Source organism: Centropristis striata, chromosome 23 (genome assembly GCF_030273125.1).
Source record: "Centropristis striata isolate RG_2023a ecotype Rhode Island chromosome 23, C.striata_1.0, whole genome shotgun sequence".
Taxonomy (NCBI): Eukaryota; Metazoa; Chordata; class Actinopteri; order Perciformes; family Serranidae; genus Centropristis; species Centropristis striata.
In genome coordinates, this window is record NC_081539.1 from 3,163,893 (window position 1) to 3,191,202 (window position 27,310).

The 27,310-nt window shown below is 38.6% G+C and overlaps 1 protein-coding gene across 1 annotated transcript in view; it reads right to left on the reverse strand.

The window, feature by feature from the left end:
* plppr5b (phospholipid phosphatase related 5b) overlaps positions 1–27,310 on the reverse strand; it is an 86,259-nt gene that overhangs the window by 27,613 nt on the left and 31,336 nt on the right. The window contains exon 3 of the mRNA XM_059326912.1: positions 8,611–8,861. Coding sequence (XP_059182895.1) covers positions 8,611–8,861 — 251 coding nt within the window. The remainder of the gene's footprint in view (positions 1–8,610; positions 8,862–27,310) is intronic.

A 27,310-nucleotide genomic window follows, 5' to 3' on the forward strand; every position in this document is an offset into this window, starting at 1 on the left:
GTGTCTTTTTTGGTCATTTTGTATCTTTTTTGTAATTTTGTGTCTTTTTCAAGTAATGTAGTGTTTTTTCAGTCATTTTGTGTCTTTTTTTTAAAGTAATTGTGTGTCTTTTTTGGTCATTTTGTGTCTTTTTTTTAAAGTAATTTAGTGTCTTTTTCAAGTAATTTAGTGTTTTTTCAGTCATTTTGTGTCTTTTTTAAAATTTTTGTACATATATATATATATATATATATATATATATATATATCCTTTATTTAACCAGGTAAAAAGTCTTGTTGAGATTTAAAAATCTCTTTTACAAGAGAGACCTGGCCAAGAAAGCAGCATAAAAAATGACAAGTTACAACATTTAAACACAGTTAACATAAACACTTAAATACAATTTAATACAAATACACAACATCAGTGAAAGAGCCTCAAGTAGAGACTCATACAGAGCATCACACCGACCAAGGGAAATTATTTATTATCAATAATTATGGTATCATATTGGGTGGGTTGTGGTGGCTCGTTTGGATTATTGGGTGGGTTGCAACCCCCCCATCCCACCAATAAATTACAACTATGAGTGTATGGATACTGTATATGTGTGTGTGTGTGTGTGTGTGGCTGTCCTTCACCAGGTCAAGGGGATATCTCCCTGTGAGCTTTGTATGAACTGTCACATACTATCAATTTTATCCTTGAATGCACAGAAGACCTGCCGGTTGACCTCTCTTTGCCACACACCACATATTGACTGTAGTGTGTTTTAATGTTTCTCTGTTAGACCTCGTTTGAACCGAGTCAGGTCGGAGCTGATTTGTCTTAACGGCCTTTTGCGAGCGTTTCATAGCCGGGCGCGCGCTTTAACCTATTTCCCATTTAATGTCTGACATTAGCAGCTGTTGGCATGCTCACTATATCAGAGCCTTGTCAGCTAAATGGAGAGTGCGACATGGAAAATTCATCCCGGGGAGACGGGGCTGAGGAGCTCGTCCTCCGCTCGATGCCGCTTTCAGACATCAATCTCTCCGTCTTGCCAATTCCAAATGGTGCCCCGTGGTATTACCGTGGGGACGGAGACACATGGACCGGGCTGTGGAGCCAGCACACACTGCTGGCTTCATATATCAGCCTGATTTAAAGGGGAATTTCAAAGATATATATATTTTACTCTTGGCTCTTGTCAGGAAGTTTTATGACTCTTCGAGGTGAGCCACATATTAACCTATTATTCCAAATGGTGCCTGGTCCCGCCACAGTGGTCCGACTCTGATTTGATGGATAAAAAGTGTTACAAGGGTTAAAAATGAATGCAATGGTATGTGTACATTTTGAGGGTAAAGCTTAATTTATTTAATTATGAAGTGCAGAGCTTTGCAAAACAGAACAGAACATGTACAGCAATGGTCTCAAACTCGCGGCCCGCGGGCCAATTGTGGCCCTCGTGGCGATATTTTGTGGCCCCCACCTTGATATGAAAGTTTAATGTGAGTTTTATATGAATGGCACTTTACCGTGTTGTGTGTGGAAGGTCCCTTTAATTACTTTTTTGGTAATTTTGTGTCTTTTTTCAAATAATTTTGTGTCTTTCTTAAATAGTTTTGTGTCTAATTTAGTGTTTTTTCAGTCATTTTGTGTCTTTTTTTTGGACATTTTGTGTCTTTTTTGGTCATTTTGTGTCTTTTTTGGTCATTTTATATCTTTTTTGTAATTTTGTGTCTTTTTCAAGTAATTTTGTGTTTTTTCAGTCATTTTGTGTCTTTTTTTGTTCTTTTGTGTCTTTTTTTGTAATTTTGTTTCATCTCTAAGTAATTTAGTTTTTTTCTGTCATTTTGTGTCTTTTTTTTGTCATTTTGTGTCTTTTTTAAGTAATTTAGTGTTTTTTCAGTCATTTTGTGTCTTTTTTGGTAATTTTGTGTCTTTTTTAATATTTTTTCGTCTTTTTTAATAATTTTGTGTCTTTTTTGTGAATTAGCAGCAGCTTCTCTCAGTCAGGTTGAGGTGTAGAGAGGCTGTCGTCAGTGATCAGATCCCTCTCCTCCTCCACAGTCCAAATATGGTCATGCTTCCTGTATCAGAAACAAGATGGCGACGCAAGATGGCGACGAGTGTAACGCTGAACTCGATGCTTCCAACGGGCCACAAACCAACGGGTGACGTCACGGTGACTACGTCTATTATTCATATACAGTCTATGGTTTTAATGTGCAAAGGAACAAGTGGATGAAAATGCACCTGAAGTAATACTTTAACTTCCTATTGGTCACAACATTATTTTACCCACAAATACATTCAGGAGACAAGAAAACCCCCTTAACATGGCTTCACACAAGAGAACAGGCATTTTTCTGAAAACAATCTAAGCCTGTTCAGTTTGCAAAAAACACCTATTATCAATAAAACAACAAAGGTGTTGTGAAATGCAGTTAATATTGACATTGCTGCCCTTTTCCCTTCGCTGGACTCGTTTCAGACCTGGGCACTGGCTTGTGTTGTGATCTCATGCTTCTACAATGAAGCTACAAAATAAAGTGTTTTCATAACTGCATAGAAATGAGCCATGAAGATAAAATAAGGTTATTTAAAAAAAAAAATGATATGCAGGAACATTTTTTTTGGAGCAAATGAGTCATAGTTGCCCTTGGTTGCAGCTAAAAATGACACAACCTTAAAGTGTGGATTCAGGCCAAAACATTAAAATATGCAATTCTAAGTCTTTGCATTCCTATTACATTGCCATTTGAAAGGGATAATTACAGCCTCATTTGGATAAATCCTCTGGTGCAGCGGATGCTGGATGGCTGTGATGGCCCTGGTTCTGCTGTAATGACTGACACAATCACACTTTAACCCTCTGGAGTCTCCAAAGGCACCAAAGCATGGCGCCTTCATCACATCCAGAGGGAAAAACAAAGCAGACCAAAAAAAGACACAAAGAGACACGCAATGACTAAAAAAAAGGACACAAAATGACCGAAGAACAAACAAAATGACCAAAAAAGACACAAAATGAGAAGACAGAATAACCAAAAAAAAAAGCCAGCAGAAGACACAAAATGACCAAAAAAGACACAAAATAACTGAAAAAGACACAACAACAGACACAAAATGACCAAAGAAGACACAAAAAAGACACAAATGACCAAAAAGACACAAAATGACAAAAAAGACAAAATAAATAAAAAAGACACAACGGACACATAATTACCAAATGACACTAAAAGACACCAATGACCAAAAAAGACACAAAATGACAAAAAAAACAACAACACAAAATAACTGAAAAACACAGCATACACAAAATGACCAAATAAGGCACAAAAAGACAAAAAAAGACACAAAAAAGACACAAAATAAACAAAAAAAGACACAAAATGAGTTACAAATACACAAAATGACTAAAAAAGACACAAAATAATTAAAACAGACACAACAACAGACACAAAATGACCAAAAGACACAAAATGACCAAAAAAAGACAAAAAAAGACACAAAAAAGACACAAAATAACTGAAAAACACAACAGACACAAAATGACCAAATAAGGCACAAAAAGACAAAAAAAGACACAAAAAAAGACACAAAAAAGACACAAAATAACCAAAAAAAGACACAAAATGACTTACAAAGACACCAAAAGACATGAAAAGGATATAAAATGGACACAATAGCCCTGTAAGACTCCACAGAGTTTAAAGAAGAGTGAGCATCATCTCCTCAGAGCTGCAGGGTGTGTGTGTGTGTGTGTGTGTGTGTGTGTGTCTGCATGTATGTCCTGAACACCAAGCTGTACATAAACAACCATTTTTACTAAATGACCTAGATAACAGAAGCAGTCTGGTACGAGAGTCACTGACGGTCCAAATCCCAGCATCCGTGGCTCATGGGCACTCAGGCAGACTCTGGCTCTCTGACACAGAATCCCAGCAGCCAGGACCAGAGCCAGGGACTCTGTGAGCCCATAATTACCATGTTTTCACCCGCTGCAGGCTTCATTGTTGCAATAAAGTGTGAAGTGATATGAGCCAGCAATAGGTTATGCTCATTCTGATTCTGTTCTGTTTTATGAGGAAAGGCTTGCAGTGAATGGAAGTGATTTGATTTCAAGTTGGCAGTAGCACACCATAATTATAATGTTATGAGCCACATACAGATATATGTGTTTTCTGATTTATTTGCTATCTATTTATTTTATTGTCCAGTTTGTTTTATTTTGTTGATCTGAGAATGTGTAGGCAGAAAGATGAAGGAAATTCTTTATGTTTACATGTTTTTTCCACCCACCACTTTTTTTTATAGATCCAATCCACTATATTTATAGAGCACAATATTAGCAAACACAAGGTTTCCAAAGTGCTGCACAAACAATAAATAGATAACACAACACAAAGAGATGTAGTAAACAATAGAACAGTAAAATGCAATAAGATAAAATGAATTAAAAATGGGATAAAATAAATAAAATAAAATGTAAAATGCACTGCCCACAGAAAAATAAAATATGCATGTATACAAATAAAAACAAGAAATCATAAAATCATCCAGTCTCACGCAGATATTAGTGGGAATTAGGGTCATCGGAAATCACCCGTTGTATTCTTTTGTACTAAGTTTGTTTTACTCTTTTACTATGCAAAAGTATGTATGTTGTGATCGAACCACAGGTGAATCTTTGGTTAATTTGTGGACTTTTGTCTTTTTTTGGTCATTTTGTATCTTTTTTGGTCATTTTGTGTCTTTTTTTGGTCATTTTGTGTCTTTTTTGTTCATTTTGTCTCTCTTTTTGGTCATTTTGTGTCTTTTTTGTCATTTTGTGTCTTTTTTTTTGGTCATTTTGTGTCTTTTTTGGTCATTTCATGTCTTTTTTTGGTCATTTTGTGCCTTTTTTGGTCATTTTGTGTCTTTTTTGGTCATGTTGTGCCTTTTTTGGTCATTTTGTGTCTTTTTTGGTCATTTTGTGTCTTTTTTGTCATTTTATGTCTTTTTTTGGTCCTTTTGTGTCTTTTTTTGTGTCATTTTGTCACACACACACGGACAAAACTTACACACACAGACAGCCGGACACACACACACACACACACAGACAGCCGGACACACACACACTTGCTTTATTATCTTACATGACTTCCTCCTTTTTTCCATTTTGAAAACAGTTTTAATTGTAATCTAATAATCAGAGTCAAGCAAACTCAAAATTTCCTTTGAAATTTTCCAGTTAATCAATCTCTTCCAAACATACGTGAAACATATCACAATAAAAATGGAACCACAATGAACAGAGTTTCAGTAATGTTCCAGCTGATGAAGGTCCTCACAAGTGCACAAGATTCCTCCAGCCATGCTGAACTCTCTGTGAGAGGACATAGTCACCTCCTGAGAGGAATTCTGGGAACGGTTCTTGTCGCTCTGACACTATCTGTGATCTATAACTGGGCCTTACATAAGACAATCAAGTGAGAAATGAATCGGGAGTTTAATGCGATAATCTTATTAGCCATCAGAGAGATGAGATGCAAGGTCACACACACTAAGGCCTGCAGTGGAACAGCACAGCGCTCAGATCAAATATCACTTAGACATGGAGTCGTTCAAGGGGGAGGATGTTTAAGTAAAGCATGCTGAGACCTGAAGTCTTACTCATTCCACTGTTCATCTGAAAGGTTCCTTCACTTTAAACTATTGTGGCCTAAACACTGGTAACTGTATTACAATCTACACATCCAAATCTACAGTTTTAAGGTTGTAAACTTAGACAGAGAAGACACTTTGGTAACGTTTTATATTAAGGTCCTTGTAATAACCATTAATTAACAAGTAATAAGGCCCTTGTAAGTCCTTACGAGATGCTTATTAACATTATTGTGTGTTTATAAGCTTATATAAGTGTTAATAATGGCATTACAAACACCCATGACCCACCCATTACGTCTTTGCCATGCCTTTATTCATCTTATTTTGTTTGCTTATTGATTAAAATATACTTTATTGCTCATCTATTATAAGTTAACTATAAGTTAACTATGCTTTTTGCAACTTCCGGATCTAAAGCGAGAACAATGCCTTATTACTTGTTAATTAATGGTTATTAAGGACCTCATTATAAAGCGTTACCGACACTTTTTAAGAATGTATGAGTGAGAGCTAATTATCAAATGTTAGCATGCACTTTTTACATGGTATCATTTTATTTTCAATGTAACATATTTTAGGCTATATAGTCAAATTTAAATAACAACAAACTGTCAAACACCAAAAAGGAAGAGACACTAGATAGTAGAAGGGTATTTTAGTTTCTCAGAGTTTGCGAAATGTACCTGAATGCACCATGAAGTCCCTGTCGGCGCCTACACACTTTACCACAGTAGCCAACAAGCCCGAAAAACAAAACTAATAAAAACTAAACTAAAACCAAGCAATTTAAAAAATAAAAACTAAGCTAATACTAGCAAACTCAATCTAAAAACTATTACAACCTTGCTTGGAATTAGCTAGTTGTGCTGGAAATCCCAACTCTGCTTCAACAAACATTAGCATTTAGCATTACTGCTGTGCCTAAGTTCAGCCTCACAGAGCTGCAACCAACTCAGTTCTGAATGTATTATCTTGAATATGTATTTTCCACAGAAGTTTCTCACCCTGGCTACTCAGTCCTGAGTGTTGGCTTGAATAAACTGCTGCTTGAAGATTCTGCATCTCTACTGTGGCTGATGGAGAAATAACCTGGATATCTGCCTCTCATAGACTCCCACGGCCATGCACAGCTAGCCAACTGAGGATCATGACCAAAATACATGTACAAAGGCTTGGATGGTTCTCTATTTATATTAACATATTAATATATATTTTTTAAAGCACATCAGTATTTTAATAAATCCTCCCACATCCACATTTTTGTCATCACAGCTCCAGCAAAGTGTGAAGTTACTTAGAGAACTTTCTGTAGATCAAGTTAGTTTTCTAAAAAATGAAACATATAGACACCACCAACCACATAGACTTCGGCAGATTTTGACAGCAACTCTAACTGAAAATAAAGTGAAAACTGAACAGAGACTGCGAGCCGTCCTGGGATTCTAAGCCTTTCCACTTACTAGATAAACGTATCTGTAGCTGGTGGGTCAACAGCTGAACAAGCTGCTTTTAAAGTGATGTTGTAGGATTCTGTGTGCTGAATATTTTTTTGCATAAATATATAACTCACATTTTCAAACTTACAGTAAAAGAGACATCTGGGAGAAGTGAATGGTTGTATTGCAAAGTACTACATGTGTGTGACTTCTTCTGCAATCATTCTTGGCAGCCATGTAATAACTAGAAAATGGAATTACAACAGCTTGGGATCATTTAATTCATCTCTCAAGCCATTATTCAGCACCTCTACTAACCTACACACTCCTGTTGTACCATGGTTTTACTCCTGTTGTCATTCATCCAATTGTTTAAAAAATAATTTCCACCCAGTGTTGCCAAATTAGCAACTTTGTTGCTATTTTTCAGAAAAGTGACTGACAAATCCAGCGACTTCTTCTGGTGTTATTGCAGACTTTTGGAGACTCGTTCTTACTCTTTTTAACGAGCTGCGGGGCTGGCGGCTCGTTAAGAAAAAATCGACACAGTCCTCCTGCAGCAGTCTCTCCCAGCTGCAGTCACAGAGCCGGAGGGGATGTTAACCCCTTCGCGTTCAGTCGGCAAATTGATAATAGGCTAACAGTTAGCTCTGTAGCAGTACAGTGTGTATGTGCTAACAGGCTAACAGTTAGCTCTGTAGCAGTACAGTGTGTATGTGCTAACAGGCTAACAGTTTGCTCTGTAGCAGTACAGTGTGTATGTGCTAACAGGCTATCAGTTAGCTCTGTAGCAGTACAGTGTGTATGTGCTAACAGGCTAACAGTTAGCTCTGTAGCAGTACAGTGTGTATGTTCTAACAGGCTAACAGTTAGCTCTGTAGCAGTACAGTGTGTATGTGCTAACAGGCTAACAGTTAGCTCTGTAGCAGTACAGTGTGTATGTGCTAACAGGCTAACAGTTAGCTCTGTAGCAGTACAGTGTGTATGTGCTGCTGCTGCAGGAGGTGTTCACTTTTTTTTTTTTTTCCTCTGGCAAGTGCTAGGGAATAGTGTACCCTAGTAATCCCACAGTGCTTTTAAAAAAAAATCCCATCTTCTTTTAATTTATTTATTTATTTTTTTTCTTTGTTACCTTTGTCAATTTTGTCAATTCTGTATTTTATTGCACTTTCATGTGAAGCACTTTGGTGCAGCTCAGCTGTCTGTAAATGCGCTATATAAATAAATCTGACTTGACTTGACTTGACTTAGCGATCTCTGTTTGTTTACAACAAGCACCATACACTCTGTGCATAGTTAGCGATGCCGGTTAATTCACCATCACAATGTTTATGATCAGCGGAGACGCTGTGCATAATTAGCTATGCTGCTTTGTTTATGATCAGCTGTGGATGTTGTGAACAGTTGGCGATGGCGGCCACAGTTGTGTCTCCCGTGTTTAATCCGTCACATGTGGGCTTGTTTCTGACCTGTCGTATGACTGCTCAAGTTTGTTGATGTCGCCAGTAATTAACCATGAATAAGTGAAAGCAATAAACCAGGGAGCAGAGTAACTCACAGCCAGGTAGAGTGCGGCGTAGACGCTGAGCGCCGCCTCCTTGGATGGGAAGGTCTTGCGGGCGCGCAGGATGTCGTCCTGGTTCCCGGTGCAGGCCTCCTGGTGGCTGATGTAGCGCAGGGCCTGCTGGCAGCCCAGCGCCGTGTAGTTGGGCTTACAGACCGTCAGGAAGTAGGGCGCCAGGTTCCCTGTCACTACCTGGCCTGCATTGACAAATATGTCAACAGTGAAGAGGCCAAAGGTGTAGACTCCTGCAAAGAAAACGTTAAAGTTAACAGGGACACCGTAGGACAGCCAGAGCTACAATCAGCAGCAACAACTGTGATCTCCAGACGGGGAAGGTGGAGCAAATTTTAAAAAAAATGAACTCTGTGTGTTGTCCCTCCACCAGCCATTACAGCTACTGACAGCTACAAAAGTTGATCTGTCAAGTTTCAATTCACTACTGAGATCAATCAGCCTTCAGACCAGCTAATAGCACATAAGGCTGAATATGAGATGATCCCCTCCCCTATTGCAAGTCACAAGTTGTTCATGTTGTAGATCATGGGTCTCAAACTGGTGGCCCGTTAAAACTTTTTTCTTTTTTCTAAGTCTTTTTCTAAGTCTTTTTTGGTAATTTTGTGTCTTTTTTTTGTTATTTTGTGTCTTTTTTTAGTAATTTTGTGTCTTTTTGGTTATTTTGTGTCTTTTTTTGTCATTTTGTGTCTTTTTTGGTCATTTCGTGTCTTTTTTAGGTCATTTTGTGCATTTTTACACTGCACTTTTAAGATTTCATGCTCGAATGCATGTAGTTGTACTGAGGGCCACTTCAAGTGAGGGTGCGGCCCGAAAGCGGCCCCCGGGCCTCCAGTTGCCCATCCCTGACCTAGAGGAGAAGTTTGGGTTTTGACCCCCCTGCTCTAAAACCAGAAGAAGCTCCATTCCAGATAGACGACCTGCTGTTCCTCACACCGTGTGATGCTGCATTTAGCAGGTCCACCGTCTACAGGGACACCTCAATCCCCGACACACACACACACACACACACACACACACACACCCACACCCACACACACACACACTGTAACAGTCACCCAGGTGCCACCGTCTCTTAACCAGACCAGCCAGGCTTTATGTCTCAGTGATTGAAGGATTTAACAGGAATAATTGCTTCCCTCCTACAGAGACGGCCCTCTGTCACACTAAATCACCAAACAGGCGCTTAGTCAGACAACTCTCTCTCACCACACACACACACACACACACACACACACACACACACACACACACATATATATATACACTTCCAGGTAACACGACGCGAAAATTCGCTACGCGTCTGGTCTGAACACACGGTAAGTCATAGGGTTGTCAAAAGTATCGATACTAAAACGTTGTATCCGGATACAATAGTCATTTTCAAAAGTATCGAGTATCTGAATAATAGTTCAAATAGTTGCAGTTTCTTTTTGCACAACTGTTTTTTATTATAAATATTTAACCTGTGGTGCTGTTCATTTTTACATGTTGCATTTTTCTTGTTAATAAAAATATTTCTGTTAAATTTTGGGGTCTTTGTTTTTATCCTGGTGGTATCGAAAATGATATCGAGTATCAAATATTTTCCTGAGTATCGGTATCGAGTTGAACATTTTAGTATGGTGACAACCCTACTAAAGCTACGTTTACACGAGGACGGTCTGAACAGAAGACGCAAAAGTGGCGTCTCGTCTTCACTTTTTATTCCTCGTTTAGACGAGCGTTTTCAGGAGGAAATCTGCTGCATACGGTGACGCAAAAGTGTGTGAAATGTGATTGTATGCAGCCAGGCGGCACCACTTAAAGCCATAAGAGCATCTTTGGGCATGCAGAAGTTTTCACGCCACACATTTTCATCAGCTACTCCTTCCACAAAGTTCTCCACCATCACTAGATCTCCCAGGTCTCGTTCACAGCCGTCTGGCTGGTTTTGGTCAATTTGCATCTTTTTTGGTCATTTTGTGTCTTTTTTTTTGGTCATTTTGCATCTTTTTGTGGTCAATTTATGTCTTTGGCCATTTTGTGTCATTTTTTTGTCATTTTGTGTCTTTTTTGATCATTTAGTGTCTTATTTTGGTCATTTTGCGTCTTTTTGTGGTCAATTTGTGTCTTTTTTTGGTCATTTTGCATCTTTTTTGGTCATTTTGTGTCTTTTTTTTGTCATTTTGTATCTTTTTTGGTTATTTTGTGTCATTTCTTTTGGTAATTTTGCATCTTTTTTGGTCAACTTGTGTCTTCTTTTTGTCCATTAGTACTCCTTCCACAAAGTTCTCCACCATCACTAGATCTCCCAGGTTTCGTTCACAGCTGTCTGGCTGTTTTTGGTCAATTTGCATCTTTTTTGGTCATTTTGTGTCTTTTTTTTGTGGTCAATTTATGTCTTTTTTTGGTTATTTTGCGTCTTTTTGTGGTCAATTTATGTCTTTTGCCATTTTGTGTCATTTTTTTGTCATTTTGTGTCTTTTTTGATCATTTAGTGTCTTTTTTTGGTCATTTTGCGTCTTTTTGTGGTCAATTTACGTCTTTTTTTGGTTATTTTGCATCTTTTTGTGGTCTATTTGTGTCTTTTTTTGGTCATTTTGCATCTTTTTTGGTCATTTTGTGTCTTTTTTTGGTCATTTTGTGTCTTTTTTGGTTATTTTGCATCTTTTTTGGTCAACTTGTGTCTTATTTTTGTCCATTAGTACTCCTTCCACAAAGTTCTCCACCATCACTAGATCTCCCAGGTCTCGTTCACAGCCGTCTGGCTCCTCCCACCAATCGCTGCATCCAGAATGTGATGGAGGTAATTCCAGATCCTTCTCTGTTCACTAATACTATCTGTACATATCCTGGACATTTGGTGGAAAGACTCCTGTAAGTTTATTAGAGCTGCCAGAGCAGCTTGAAGGTCCCACCATGGAAATAATCCCACGTTTCTTTATTTCCTGTCCTGGAGCATGTATGTGACGTAAACACATACGTGACGTGAGCAGATCAGATCAGAGTTTTGTGTCTTGTCAGTGTAGACGACACGCTACGGACTAAAATAACCAAACTATTATAACCTTACGCCCTAGCGGATAATTTAGAAATTGCATTTATTAAAAAATTATATCATATATGCATTTTTTAAACTTAAAGCTGGGATGGGCAACTTAAATGCTGCAGGGGGCCACAATTTTTCATGGCCACTACCACAGGGCCACATATAGGACCAGATGAGATGAAACTGCAATTTTAAATATGTTTACAGTGCAGTAACTTAACATATTTCATGCTCAAATGCATGTTTAACAGTATAAATAGGAATACAAAAGGTTTGAAGCAAATAAAAAATAACCACTTACTGTGATTTCTTTTGTTTTTCAGTGCAAGAACAGCAGACCAACATTAATGCAAGAAGTAATTTTTAAGATATCATGTTTTTGGTAATTTTGTGTCTTTTTTTGATGATGTCATCACTCTAGCCTCTCCATAGGGTGACATTGGGGGGATTTTTAGGCGGGTTATAGTCTTTTTTTTGTTCATTTTGTGTCTTTTTTTGGTCATTTTGTCTCTTTTTTGCAGACCAACAGTAATTGCAAGAAGTAATTTTGTGCATTTTTACACTCCACTTTTAAGATTTCATGTTTTTGGTCATTTAGTGTCTTTTTTTGATGATGTCATCACTCTAGCCTCTCCATAGGGTGACATTGGGGGGATTTTTAGGCGGGTTATAGTCTTTTTTTTGTTCATTTTGTGTCTTTTTTTGGTCATTTTGTCTCTTTTTTGCAGACCAACAGTAATTGCAAGAAGTAATTTTGTGCATTTTTACACTCCACTTTTAAGATTTCATGTTTTTGGTCATTTAGTGTCTTTTTTTGATGATGTCATCACTCTAGCCTCTCCATAGGGTAACATTGGGGGGATTTTTAGGCGGGTTATAGTCTTTTTTTTGTTCATTTTGTGTCTTTTTTTGGTCATTTTGTCTCTTTTTTGCAGACCAACAGTAATTGCAAGAAGTAATTTTGTGCATTTTTACACTCCACTTTTAAGATTTCATGCTCAAATGCATGTAGTTGTACTGAGGGTCACTTCAAGTGAGGCACGCTACGGAGGAGCGGATTCAACTTTTCCACTTTGGAAGGTGGTTTCAGATTTTTGCGTCTTTAAGCCCCCAAAACGCCGTCACCGTCTAAACGAAAGGCACTTCCGATAAAATATTTTGTCGTTTTTACCCGCGAGCGTCCTGGTGTGAACGGGGCCTAAGTTATTGCCTTTTCCTTTCTCCTCCCTCAGCAGTGTGAGGCTCCAGATGCTGACAGGTCCATTTCTTAACAAGCATCAAATCGGTTTTGTCATCGGCGTTGTGTGACTCACTTGGCGAGCGCTCGCCGCACGCTGCATGGTTCCCATGCTGTCCCACTTTCTGCAACACCAAAGTGAAAATGTGGGCGCTGTGTTTTACAGATGATGTAGTTAACCCCCCCCCCATCCTGTCTGGCTTTGGGAAGACTGAAATTGCTTATTAGAGCATAAATCTAATTCAGTTTGCCTGTTTCAAACAATGCTATGATCTGCTGCAGAGACTCTGGAGCTGTGTATGTTTGCATGTGTGTTGGCTGTTGTTTGATCCTCCTGTCTATGTTTGTGTGTGTGTGTGTGTGTGTGTGTGTGTGTGTGTGTGTAATGCACCTCTCCTTTGATCCGCTGCCAGCATCTCCACAATGCTGCAGCGTGATGCACGACCCAGTCAGTCTCACAAAGTTATCACAGTTTCTCAGACTTGCTTGTGTTCACTAATACTTTGACACACACACACACACTCTTGTACTTCTATCTTTGTGAGGACCCTCATTGGAACAGTGAAAGGTTAAAATTGTTTTGAATTTTTCATCAGTTTTAGTTTTAATTTTGTCGTGAATTTTTGTTTTCAAATTCAGTTAGTTTTAGAGTGAGTTTGCTAGTTTTAGTTTAGTTTTTATTTCATGAAATGCTTTAGTTTTAGTTTAGTTTTTATTAGTTGTAGTTTTTTGTAATGGGGTATTTGTTGGGTGGGAGATTAAAAGAGGTCACAGTAAATTTTGCCTTTATTTCCTTTGTCTGATCCATCTTCATTATGTATGAAAAAAGTTGACAAAGAGGAAAACGAAGGACATTTTCACTATAATTTTAGTTAGTTTTGTAACCACACAATACAGATTCAGTTAATTATCATTATCATGTAACCTTTAACCCTTAAAACAAAGTCTGGAATCTCAGAAAAACCTTTAAAGAAAAATGTCCTCACTTTGCAAAAATGTCCTCACTCTGTTGGTTAAAAACGTGTTCCGGTCCTCACTATGTAGGAAGTACAAGAACACACACACACACACACACACACATACACACACACACACACATATACACACAACTCATAGTAAAGACATCACAACACTGGGTTGAGTGGTGAAGATGAAGATGTGACTGAGCTCGGTGTCAGATATTAAACACAATAAATAAAGTGTGAATTCATACATATAACAGTGAGATGCTGTTTATGAATATTTCATCTTATTCACATAAACGTCAGAATTCCTTAATTAAACCGGTTCCTGAGATAGTCACTTTGGTACTAAAATTGCATTTGACTGTAGATACAACTAATTAAAACTCAGCTTAATAGAAAACTAGATAAGGTTTAAAAAAAAGGTCATTTCATCTAGCTGCCTACTGAATTTTATAATATCAGTCTTTCTGCTTTAAAATAATGATTAAAGTTAGTAACTTTTTATCTATGTTCAGTATAAAACCCTCCAACTGTAATCTGTAACAATGGGACATTTTGTGTCAAAGTGTCAGTGAGCAAACAGGAAGTCTGTCAATATGTTTACATGACACTTAAAAAAAACAACAAATTATTTCCTTAATCTGACTATAACTGGACAACTGAAGTGCATGTAAACGTGTCAGTCTGACTGATGTCGGAGTTCTCCAACTCCGATAAGGGCGACCAGATAAGGCGATTGGAACAGGATTTACACCGGCATGTATGACAAGATGCTCCACTCCCAAGCTGGAACAAAAACATCCAAGAAAGCCGGTCGCATTAGCCGGTCGCACATTAGCCAGTTGCACAGCCGGTTGCACATTTACCGGTCATGTTAGCCGGATGCATTAGCCGGTTGCACATTAGCCGGTCGCACATTAGCCGGTCACGTTAGCCAGATGCATTAGCCGGTTGCACATTAGCCGGTCGCACATTAGCCGGTCACGTTAGCCAAATGCATTAGCCAGATGCATTAGCCGGTTGCACATTAGCCGGTCCCGTTAGCCGGTCATGTTAGCCGGTCACACATTAGCCGGTCACGTTAGCCGGATGCATTAGCCGGTCGCATTAGCCGGTTGCACATTAGCCGGTCGCATTAGCCAGTCACGTTAGCCAGTCATGTTAGCCAGTTACGTTAGCCGGTCATGTTAGCCGGTCAGTAGTGACGGCACAAAGTGTTAGCCAGAAAGGGCGCCATATTAACCCGCTGAAACGACGCATATGGCCACCCAGTGTTGAGAAGGAGGACATGTTCCTGTCAGTTATTCAGTTTTCTTACTTGCATATAAACTGGGACAAGGACAGAAGTCCTTTTAGACGCCAAAATCCATTTTTAAGCATAGCTTGATTAAACAGTGCATGTAAATGCAGTGAAACTGAGATAATTTGGGTGGTGCAGAAGTTTCACTCTGGGATACTGCATTCAGGTTCTTCATTTAAATTCTTTTCTGTGTATAAACCTACAAGAAAAACCTCTATTATGAACTTAAATTTCCATTTAGTAAGATAGAAATCAGCCAGAGTCTCTGAAAAAGAGGCCTCCTGCTGATAAAGACACGTTGTAACTGTGATACCTCTTAAAAGGCTAATTAGGTCAATTATTTAAGGCGTCATGTTTTTAGCCTTAAGGGCTTTGATTACACTGAGCTTTGGTCACATTAGGCCTTGTGATCAGATGAAAAGCCTCTTAAATATCTGTAACATGGCACCACTGTGAAACTTGTAGTGTCTCTTTGATTATAATTCTTCTGCATCCAGCTGAGGGTCTCAAACTCGCGGCCCGCGGGCCAATTGCGGCCCTTGTGACGATATTTTGTGGCCCCCGTCTTGATATGAAAGTTTAATGTGAGTTTTATATGAATGGCACTTTACCGTGTTGTGTGTGGAAGGTCCCTTTAATTACTGTTTTTTGGTAATTATGTGTCTTTTTAAAAATATTTTTGTGTCTTTTTAAAAATATTTCTGTCTTTTTTAATAATTTTGTCTTTTTTAGTCATTTTGTGTCTTTTTTGGGTCATTTTGTGTCTTTTTTAAATAATTTTGTCTATATTTTAGTAATTTTGTGTCTTTTTTGGGTCATTTTGTGTCTTTTTGGGTCATTTTATGTCTTTTTTTTTAAATAATTTTGTCTTTTTTAGTAATTTTGTGTCTTTTTTGGGTCATTTTGTGTCTTTTTTTTTAAATAATTTTGTCTTTTTTAGTAATTTTGTGTCTTTTTTGGGTCATTTTGTGTCTTTTTTAAATAATTTTGTCTTTTTTAGTAATTTTGTGTCTTTTTTGGGTCATTTTGTGACTTTTTTAAAATAATTTTGTCTTTTTTAGTAATTTTGTGTCTTTTTTGGTCATTTTGTGTCTTTTTTTAGTCATTTTGAAGTCCCAGAATGAAGCAGAGAAAAGTCGACCCGCAACCAAACAGCCACACACACAGCCAAAATATTGTTCTAATTGTTATTGTTTATTGTATTTATTTATTTTTTGCACTACCTCAGACCCGAAGCTTGTTATCATAGTTGCAGTTTCTTTTTGCACAACTGTTTTTTATTATAAATATTTAACCTGTGGTTCTGTTCATTTTTACATGTTGCATTTTTCTTGTTAATGATTTTGGGGTCTTTGTTTTTTAGTCTTGTGGTATCAAAAATGGTGTCGAGAATTGAATATTTTCCTGAGTATCAGTATCGAGTTGAACATTTGAGTATGGTGACAACCCCGGGATCGGCTCCAGCTACAACGACCCGAGTTCAGATACGCGGCTCTGGATGATGAATGAATGATTGTGGTGGTTCAGTCCTATACTTGTAGGGTGTTGACACAGTTTGATGCATATTTTATGAGAGTAGTGTAGCGCTTTGAAGGAAAAGCTCAGTGTGCTGTGTGGGTGTAGCAAGTGTGTGGTCAAGAGAGAGAAAGAGAAACGCTCAGAGGAGAGAATAAATGAGTTTGTCTATGAATAAATACTGCAGTTCCTCCAGACCGCAGGAAAACGTCCGTCAGACACTTCTGTGTCTTTTTGGTAATTTTGTGTCTTTTCCTAGTAATTTTTTGTCTTTTTTGGTAATTTTGTGTTTTTTAAAAATAATTTTGTGTCTTTTTTAATAATTTTGTCTTTTTTTGGTAATTATGTGTCTTTTTTGGTAATTTTGTGTCATTTTAAAAACAATTTTTTGTCTTTTTTGGTAATTTTGTGTCTTTTTTAAATAATGTGGTGTCTTTTTTAATAATTTTGTCTTTTTTGGTAATTCTGTGTCTTTTTTTGTAATTTTATGTCATTTTTAAATATTTTTTTGTCTTTTGGTAATTTTGTGTCTTTTTTTAGCATTTTGTGTCTTTTTTTGTAATTTTGTGTGTTTTTTGGTCATTTGTGTCTTTTTTTTTTTTTTTTTTTTAGTAATTTTGTGTTTTTTTTTAGTAATTTTGTGTGTTTTTTGGTCATTTGTGTCTCTTTTTTAAATTCATTTTGTGTTTTTTTTGGTCATTTTGTGTCTTTTTTGGTCATTTTGTGTCTTTTTTTTAGCAATTTTTTGTCTTTTTGGTCATTTTGTGTCTTTTTTAAATAATTTTGTGTTTTTTCAGTCATTTTGTGTCTTTTTTTGTAATTTTGTGTCTTTTTTGGTCATTTGTGTCTTTTTTTTTAGTAATTTAGTGGGGGGTTTTGTAATTTTGTGTCTTTTTTCGGTCATTTTGTCTTTTTTGGTCATTTTGATACTGCCTCCCCAGGTAATTTGAGTTTGAGACCCCTGCTCTCTACCTTTAAAGACCCAGCTCTTCAGAGAGCATCTTCTCTCCGAGCACCACACCACAACTCTCCTCCTTAAAGAATCCTCACTAGACCTTATTGCTGCACTAATGGCTCTTATTGCACTAAACCCTGATTGTTCCCTTTTTTTCCTGTAAGTCGCTTTGAATAAAACCATCTGCTAAATGACTAAATGTAAATGTAATCGTTTTAAAAACATGCATCTCCCCTGAAAGCCACAGTTCACAGTAATTCAGAAAAATGCCCATAAGGTGCAGAAAAAGTAGATTAATATATTTTCCCCACAGTTTCTGACCAGCTGCAGGTATCACATGTTGCACACATATTAATCAGATGAAATCACATGCACGTCGGACAAAAGCACCAATTTTTTCCCCCATACTCTCTATCATTATAGGTTTCAATTTTTGGTAGGAGCCACTTCATCAAGATTGCAGATCGGAGATGGCAGCCATATAAAGTCTATGAGAAATGCTGTATCTTCCAAGCCACTTAGAAGGTCAATCTTGGTGCCAAAATATACATTTTCTGGGCCAAGAAATAATTTAAAGCTATTGAGAACATCACTAGATGATTATTTGATCAAATAGATATGTTCATTTTCACCCAGACTGGTAGGTCTTCAAGTGCTGCAGCAGGGAATCCTGAGTTGAAAATGTTTGGAATCAATGTTCACGGGAGAGTGAGGATTAGCTGCCATGTAAACTGCTCAAAAAAATCGAGGGTACGCTTTCATCTCATGTCAGATCTTGATCAACACATTATTTACAGTGAGTCATCTAGTGATATTCTCAATAGCTTTAAATGATTCTTTGACCCAGAAAATGTATATTTTGACACCAAGATTGACCTTCTAAGTGGCTTGGAAGATTTATTGTTTCTCATAGACTTTATATGGCTGCCATCTCCGATCCACAATCTTGATGAAGTGGCTCCTACCAAAAATTTAAACCTATGGTGATAGAGAGTACAGTAGGGTGACCAAGCGTCCTCTTTTGCCCGGACATGTCCACTTTTTACGTCCTGTCCGGGGCGTCCGGCCGGGTTTTATAAATTCACGAAAATGTTACACGTGCACGTAAGTTGACCGGCGCTTTGCACACAATTTTGCGAGACGTAATTACCAAGAGGCTGCCTAGTGGGCGGGTCAGTGCCGCGCACACACACACAGGGAGACAGAGAGCAGATCGAACAGCGGAGCAACATTACACGGGAAATGCCGAAGCGTAAGTGCAGCTTCACAGATGAACTGCAAAAAAAAATTCCGACGTACCGTCCCGGTCGGGACAGGTGGGAGGCGGAGTGCACCGTGTGCAATGCTGGCACATTAAATGTCTCAGTGTCTAATAAAGGTGCTGGAGATCTCAAAGCTCAAAGCTCAAAGACAACTAAAGATGAAAAGTATAGATCCTTTTTGTTTGTTAAGTTAGTATCTTTGTGAGACTCTTCTATTATTTATCTTATTGCAGTTATTAAGAGATATATTGTTGAAGCTAGATTTTCTAACAGAAGAGTTCATATTTAGAACATTATTTCCTATTATTTATTCATTTATTTGAAAAGAGTCTACGAGAGCTATTATTTTGTTACAAGTTTTTACAGATTTAATTTAATTTTATTACAGAAGTTAATTTTGCACCATTGAAGCATAATAAAGCATGTTCATCAACCTCCGAGAAGCCTGTCTGAATTTGTGTCTCGAGGCCGTGCCGATTGTCCTCTTTTTTGGAAATCAAAATATGGTCACCCTAGAGTATAGGGAAAAATGTTGGTGCTTTTGTCCAACGTGTCCCCATTCTTCTCAAATCTGGTCCCAAGCCGCCTGACTATTGGATTTCTGTTCATATACAGCTTTGTTTTACGGAGAGCCAGTATATATTCATGTTTTTACAGCTGCACCAGTGTGAGAAGAGCCGTCTTTACAATTCACAGTGCTGAGAAGCTTTGCCAAAGGGCGTCATTACAGCAATTACCTCCAGCACTGATATGAATGAATCAGTGCAGAGCTCTTTTACTCTGGTTACAATAAGGAGAGAGCTGAAAGGAACGCCACCCACAGAACAAACCCAGCCTCCACACCATGAACACGTGGCACTCACCATTAGAAAGGCTACAACAATCATCAGTGATTTTTATTGTTGCAGTGTTACTTTAACTGCTCAGGATTTTTCCGGTGGAATATACTAGTATCATATCAAACTACAAGATCTAAGGCAGGGGTCTCAACTCTAATTACCTGGGGGCTGCTGGAGGCAGATTAATGACCAAAAAAAGACACAAAATGACAGAAAAAAACTAAACTACTTAACAGAAAATGACACAAAATTATAAAAAAAGACACAAAATGACCAAAAAATACACAGAATTACCAAAAAGACACACAATTATTAAAAAAAAGACACAAAATGACCAAAAAAGACACAAAATGACAAAAAAAAGACACAAAATGACAGAAAAAAACTAAATTACTTAACACAAAATGACCAAAAAATACACAGAATTACCAAAAAGACACACAATTATTAAAAAAAGACACAAAATGACCAAAAAAGACACAAAATGACAAAAAAAAGACACAAAATGACAGAAAAAAATTAAATTACTTAGAAAAGACACAAAATGACCAAAAAAGAGAACAAAGTTACTAGAAAAAGGCACAAAAATGACCAAAAAAAGACACAAAACGACCAAAAAAAGACACAAAATGATTTAATAAAAGACACAAAATGACCAAAAAATTAATTAAAGGGACCTTCCACACGTTATATATATACATATATATATATATATATATATATATGTATATATGTATATATGTATATATGTAAATAATGAACCTCTCAGTAATGTTTTTTGTGGTGCTTTGTTGCAGCCTTTGCCTGAATGAATGTTTTCCCTTATCTGTATATATTTTGTATGGGTTACATGAATAAATGACTCTTATTTTCTGCAGGGCCGATACTTTACACACTACAGTATAGTATAGTTTGGAATATAATGTATAAGAGGGGAAAAAACTGCTACCATAACAACAACAACAACAGCAACAACAAAGACATCCCACAGTGTAACTGTGCAGGAACACAGCAGCAGAGATGTGCGTCAGTCTGAACGAGGCAGAGAGGAGTGAGCCGGAGAGGGATTACCATTTTTTAGAAGATAATGTTGAACATGTTCAAAGAGTGCTGGTGGTGCTGAGCAACCTTGGGAGGGAGGTCAAAGAGAAGCAGAGGAGCAGGGAGGATGTTAGAGCAGCAACAAACAAGTTGAGCAACGCTGCAGTCAACGGAGACGGAGACTGACTGACACACGACTGTGACTGAGATTATAAAACCTTAACTCTATGGAGTCTTACTGGGCTGTTTTTGTCCTTTTCATGTCTTTTTGTGTCTCTGTGTTTGGGTTTTTTTGATCCTTCTATCTTCTCATTTTGTCTTTTTTTTAATCATTTTGCGTCTTTTTGTCATTTTGTGTCTTTTTTTGGTCATTTTGTGTCTTAGTTTCATCATTTTACGTCTTTTTGTGTCTTTTTTTGGTCATTTTGTTTCTTTTTTTGGTCATTTTGTGTCTTTGTTTCATCATTTTGTGTCTTTTTTTAGTCATTTTGTGTCTTTTCTGGTCATTTTGTGTTTTTTTGTCATTTTGTGTCTTTTTTTTGGTCATTTTGTGTTTTTTTGTCATTTTGTGTCTTTTTTTGTCATTTTGTGTCTTTTTTAGTGATTTTGTGTCTTTTTTGGTCATTTTGTGTCTTTTTGTGTCTTTGTTTCGTAATTTTGTGTCTTTTTTAGTGATTTTGTGTCTTTTCTGGTCATTTTGTGCTTTTTTTTTGTCATTTTGTGTCTTTTTTGGTGATTTTGTGTCTTTTTTTGTCTTTTTTTTGGTGATTTTGTGTCCTATTTTTGGTCATTTTGGTTCATAATGACAAAAAAAACCCCAAAAAGACCAAAAAAAGACACTTAATGACCAAAAAAGACACAAAATGATCAAAAAGACTAAAAGACATTAACACATGAACACTCTAACACAGTGGAGACAGAGCTGACTTCCCAGCGACCCCCAGAAATCATCTCGAGGCCCCAACTGGGGTCGGGACCCCAAGGTTGAGAATAGCTGCTGTAGAGTATATAGATGAACTGGTGTTGAAAAGAAAAAGGTCTCCACTCGACAACTGTGTAACACACATAATAAAAGTCTTCTGTGTCCCCAAAAGGCTACAGCCTCACATCTTTTCAAACATTTATGCTCCGTGGGCTACATAATGTCACCGGAATGGGACGCTGAGAATAAACTTCCTAAATCTAGAGTTCAACAAGCAGAGACATAAAACGCACGAGGTAAAAACACAGCGCTGGAGCCGAGTGCGAGGGAGCGCCACGACCCTCGGCTGCGTTCTAAATTTAATCTTTCCCAAACAGCGAGGCCCTGTGAGTCATTATGCAAAGCGAGGCCAGGCCTGAGTGAAAGGGAGGGCTGTGGAGCGGCGAGATGGCCGGCTCACATGATGCCGCCCCGCTCTCCAGCAGATGTAAACGCTGGCAACGAGCATGCAGCACACGACGCGCATGAATACGCACACTTGGGCACTTGGGCACACACAACACACAGAAACACACACACACACACAGACACACACACAGAAACACACAGAAACACACAGAAACAAGCACGCACTCGTAACGTGTCACATGTGAACAGAGGCTCACTCTGACGGTAGCAAAGAGAGGCAAGAAAAACACCAAAGAGATGATCCGGGAGCAGCTCGGCTGAAAGGATTCAGCTTCTGCATGACAGCTGTAGGACACAGCAAAGCATTCTGGGTAACATTAGCTTCTCCCTAATGCTGAGGCTGCTTTATATTTATATATATATACATATATATATAAATATATATACCGTATTTCCCTTTGGGGATGAATAAAGTAATTATCTATCCATCTATCCATCCAGCCATCCATCCATCCCTCCATCCATCCCTCCCTCCATCCATCCATCCCTCCATCCATCCATCCAACCATTCCTCCCTCCCTCCCTCCATCCCTCCATCCATCCATCCAACCATCCCTCCATCCCTCCCTCCCTCCCTCCATCCCTCCATCCATCCATCCCTCCCTCCCTCCCTCCCTCCCTCCATCCATCCATCCCTCCCTCCATCCCTCCCTCCATCCATCCCTCCCTCCATCCCTCCCTCCCTCCCTCCCTCCATCCATCCATCCCTCCCTCCCTCCATCCATCCATCCCTCCCTCCATCCATCCCTCCCTCCATGCATCCCTCCATCCATCCATCCCTCCCTCCATGCATCCCTCCATCCATCCATCCATCCCTCCATCCATCCCTCCCTCCATGCATCCCTCCATCCATCCATCCATCCCTCCCTCCATGCATCCCTCCATCCATCCATCCATCCTCCACCCATCCATCCATTCAACCATCCATCCATCCATCCATCCAACCATCCATCTATCCATCCATCCTCCATCCATCCATCCATCCCTCCCTCCCTCCATGCATCCATCTATCTATCTATCTATCTATCTATCTATCTATCTATCTATCTATCTATCTATCTATCCACCCATCCATCATCCATCCATCCATCCATCCATCCATCCATCCATCCATCCATCCATCCATCCATCCATCCATCCAATCATCCATCCATCCATCCATCCATCTTATATACAGTGAGGGAAATAAGTGTGGATCCCCTGACGGTTTTGTGATTTTTGCTAAATTTTCCCACACGGTTTACTTTAACAACAAAACAAAAAAACTGCCTGATGTATTCCTGAAAGATTCTTCTTTATATTCATTATTTAAAAAAAGAGAAAAACAAATGTACTTAAAGTTAAAAAAAAAAGATGAAAATGACGGATAATAATAGATTATGAAGGATTTTTTAGGAACCAGCAGAAAAGTCTAACACAACCTGTATACCTGGCAGCTAACTGACACCTTGTGTAAAGAGCATGGACATGAGCATCCTGTTGCTATGGGTAATATCTCCTCCATGTAATTTCTCTCTGACCCAAACACAATTTGTGTGTGTTGATTGGATGCTCACCATGGTAACAACCATAACAATGGGAGCAAGTACTGACGAAGAGGCAATAAAAAAAAAACATTGTGAAAGACCAAACAGGCCGAGAGTCGATGCTGCAGGCAGGTGGACCACAGGGAGAGGACGAGAGAGACTAGCTGGTCTTTCTCCATTCTGTGTGTGAACAGAGCATCATAATCAAAATCAAAAGTCAAAATCTAAATTACTTTATTCATCCCCGAGGGGAAATTCAGTTCGTCTGTTGGCTCATGTGAGTTAAATGTTTGATACGTCAGAATTTATTCAGAAAAAGCATTTCCGTCTCCTGTTTAGCGCAAAAAACCTAAAAAATTAAACACTTTTTATCCGCATTATTACAATTTTTTTTGAAAATCAAGCTTTTTTTTTCATGCATTTCTTCAAAATGTGCATTGAAATTTGTTTTCATGGAAACACGGCTACTGAAGAGATTACTAAGGCTATGTTCAGCCTGCAGGCAAATCCGATTTTTTTTTTACTCAGGTCAGATTTTTTTAAGAGTCTGAACAGCACAAATCAGATTTTTTCACATCCGATCCAGGCCACTTTCATATGTCGCCCTAAATCAGATACATATCTGATGTTTTCCAATGTGACCTCAGTCTGAACGCTCATATCAAATTCCATGCGACTTTTACAATCAATCAAATCAAAATTACTTTATTTATCCCCGAGGGGAAATTCAGTTAGTCTGGTAGAATCTCTGTTAGAATGAGACAGTCTGATGGCTGTAGGAGAGAAGGATCTTTTGAATCTCTCCGTCCTGCAACAGAGAGAGAGGAGCCGTCCACTGCTGTTTTTTTGGTCCATAAAGGTTTTGTGTAGTGGATTATCCGGGTATTTCAGGATGGCCTCCAACATCTTGACAGTGGCTGTCTCCACCACCTCCTCCAGTGTGTCCAACCTGGCTCCAACCACAGAACCAGCTCTTTAGACCAGTCCAATTTGTGTCTATTTCAATAATTTTGTGTCCTTTTTTGGTCATTTTTACATCTATTTTTGGTCATTTTGTGTCTTTTTTGGTCATTTTGTGTCTTTTCTGGCCATTTTGTCTTTTTTTTGGGTCATTTTGTGTCTTTTTTGTATGATCTGAACTGTGCGATTCTGTTCAGTGAGCGGGGGTCGGGGACAACATGCTATTAAATTGGGGTCGCAACTCAAAAAGGTTGAGAACTACTGCCATAAAGCATAAAGTCTCTCATCACGGATCAGGTGGGTGCAGGAATTAAAAAATCCTAACCCACGCACCACTAATGGCTGAGTACCACATCCATAAACCAGGGTTAGGATTGGTGTGGTGAATAAAATGAATGACGCTCTCACAGAAGCCAACACAGAGAAGCCTCCTTCCAGCTTGAGATGGGTGGTGATATGACATACAAAACACAGCTGTTCATTTTCCCCATCTGCCTCCCCATCTGTTTGGATGTTATGTGTCGTCTTCACTGTGAGCTTCTCACTAAATGCATCCGTAGTGAGTGCAGATCTTTGTCCATTCTTTATCATTGTGTTCTTTTGTTCTGGAAACATCTTTTAGCTATTAGATATTGTGTCAAATGGAAGTCAGAAGAATCCAAGCTGAAAAAGACTTGGGCCCAATCCCCAGATGGGACTGTCTCGTCCAGATGGAAGAGTCCCAGAAGCACCCCTTGGAAAATATGGGAAAGTGGCTGTGTGCTGCTCTTTTTTTAAAATGGGGATTAGGGGTGGGTGATAAGATTATCACGATATTTATTTAGTATTTTTGCGGTAACAATATTCTTGCAGATAATAAAAAATACTGAAAAATATATAGAAAATCATTTTTTGGTCTGTATGAATAAATAAAAATCAATTATAAATCGAAAATGTAGTGTAAATTGCAAATTAATTAGCAAATAATAGAAATAACCGTCTAGGGGATCCGGGAACCCCCCGGGAACATTTTTTGTATATTTTATATTACAATGTGATCAATCTCGTCCACTGAGAGCTAAATATGAGCCTCACACCTCACATAACATTTTTCACAGTCAACAGGGCTTTCCACTAGGACATTGATCAGCCAGACAGTGTTGAAAAATAGCTGGCTAGAGGGGTCTGGGGGCATGCCGCCTTGGAGAAATTTTTTTCATAAAAGCCCAGATTTGGTGCCTCTCACACATTCCATCATTTCCACTGATCTTAGTCATTTCCTATTTTAATTAATTATTGTAAAGGAGAATAAGGGTTCTTGTATGTTTTATTTAAGGCATCTTATTTCGACAGTCTTCTTGTAAATTCTGTGGTGGATTCTGTGCTCTTATTTTGAAAACTGCATTTGTTTTTAGCGACAGGAAGTAATAGTAGCTTTCTATGATTAAAACAACTTTAACTGTTAGCTAAGGTTAGCTCGCGGCTAACAAACGGCATAATGCAACAGTGTGTTTGGACCTCTGACGGCCCGGACAGGTTGATAGGATTTAGTTTGGCTAGCGCACACATGCAGACGCACACATAGAGATGATGTGGGGACGGGACTGATACAGACAGGTTCTTGTTTTGAAGTGCAGTGGGATGGGCGGCTCGGTATATTCAGTGTGTGTGTGTGTGTGTGTGAATGCATGTCTCGGATGGGGGCATTATTTGAACTATTAAACTTAAATTGTCTATATAACTAACTATAATAACTATATAACTGTAACTATTAAAATTAAATTGTCTTGAAGAAGATATTTTACTAGTGATTGAGACCATAGTGTTTCAGTGTGTTGTAACATTTTCTGAGGTAATAAATCAAGTGAAAAGTTTTCTCATTTTGCATTGAAATGAATGGACATAAATGTTTTTGCAGCCACACTTAGCGCCCCCTGCTGGAATTTTCTGTAGAATGCAGCTTAAGGCACTTCCTGGTTTGCCTCCCTGCTCAGACCAGGAGGTTGCCGCCTGATGCAGACTAACATTCTTTCAGCTTCAAGAGATTAGCCCTAAAGAAACAAGCAACAGGTTGCCAATTAATTCCTCGAGCTGCAGTAACTTCAGTGCTGCTGTAAATGGGAAGCACTCAGCTCCAGTGTTGACTTGCCAGCAGGCACAGATGAGTCCTACAGGGTAGGCCACTTACGGTACCAACCTCCAGCTCTAAAACCTAATGCCCTCTGATCCCTCACACACAAATCCCACCACACATAAGTCAAATCAACTCAGGAGGCCTTTGGCTCGGAGGCTCAGAGAGGCGAGCAACAGCGCTCGGCGTCATGAGGGAGCTCAGCAGTGCAGAGAGACCAAATCACTCAACACAGCGCAGACGAGCCTCCACTGGATTCATTCATTTGTGCTCTCTCTCTGTGCCAACAAGCCTGCCAGAAGTCGTTATCAATAGCCATGGATCAAATCCACTGTAAAACAGGCAGGCACACGCACTGTATGTAATAGGATTTCCAGATTGTGTATGTTAAATTGTGCTTTGTAATTTGGGATAACTGCTTTAGCTAATGTTGCTGTAAAGAGGCAATGACAGCTCACCACAGGCCCATTAGCTGACGCTAGTAAAGAGAAGCAAATCCTGCAGCTCTCACGCAGTTTGCTTCAGTGAGCCGTAAGAATTACGTTTGAGGA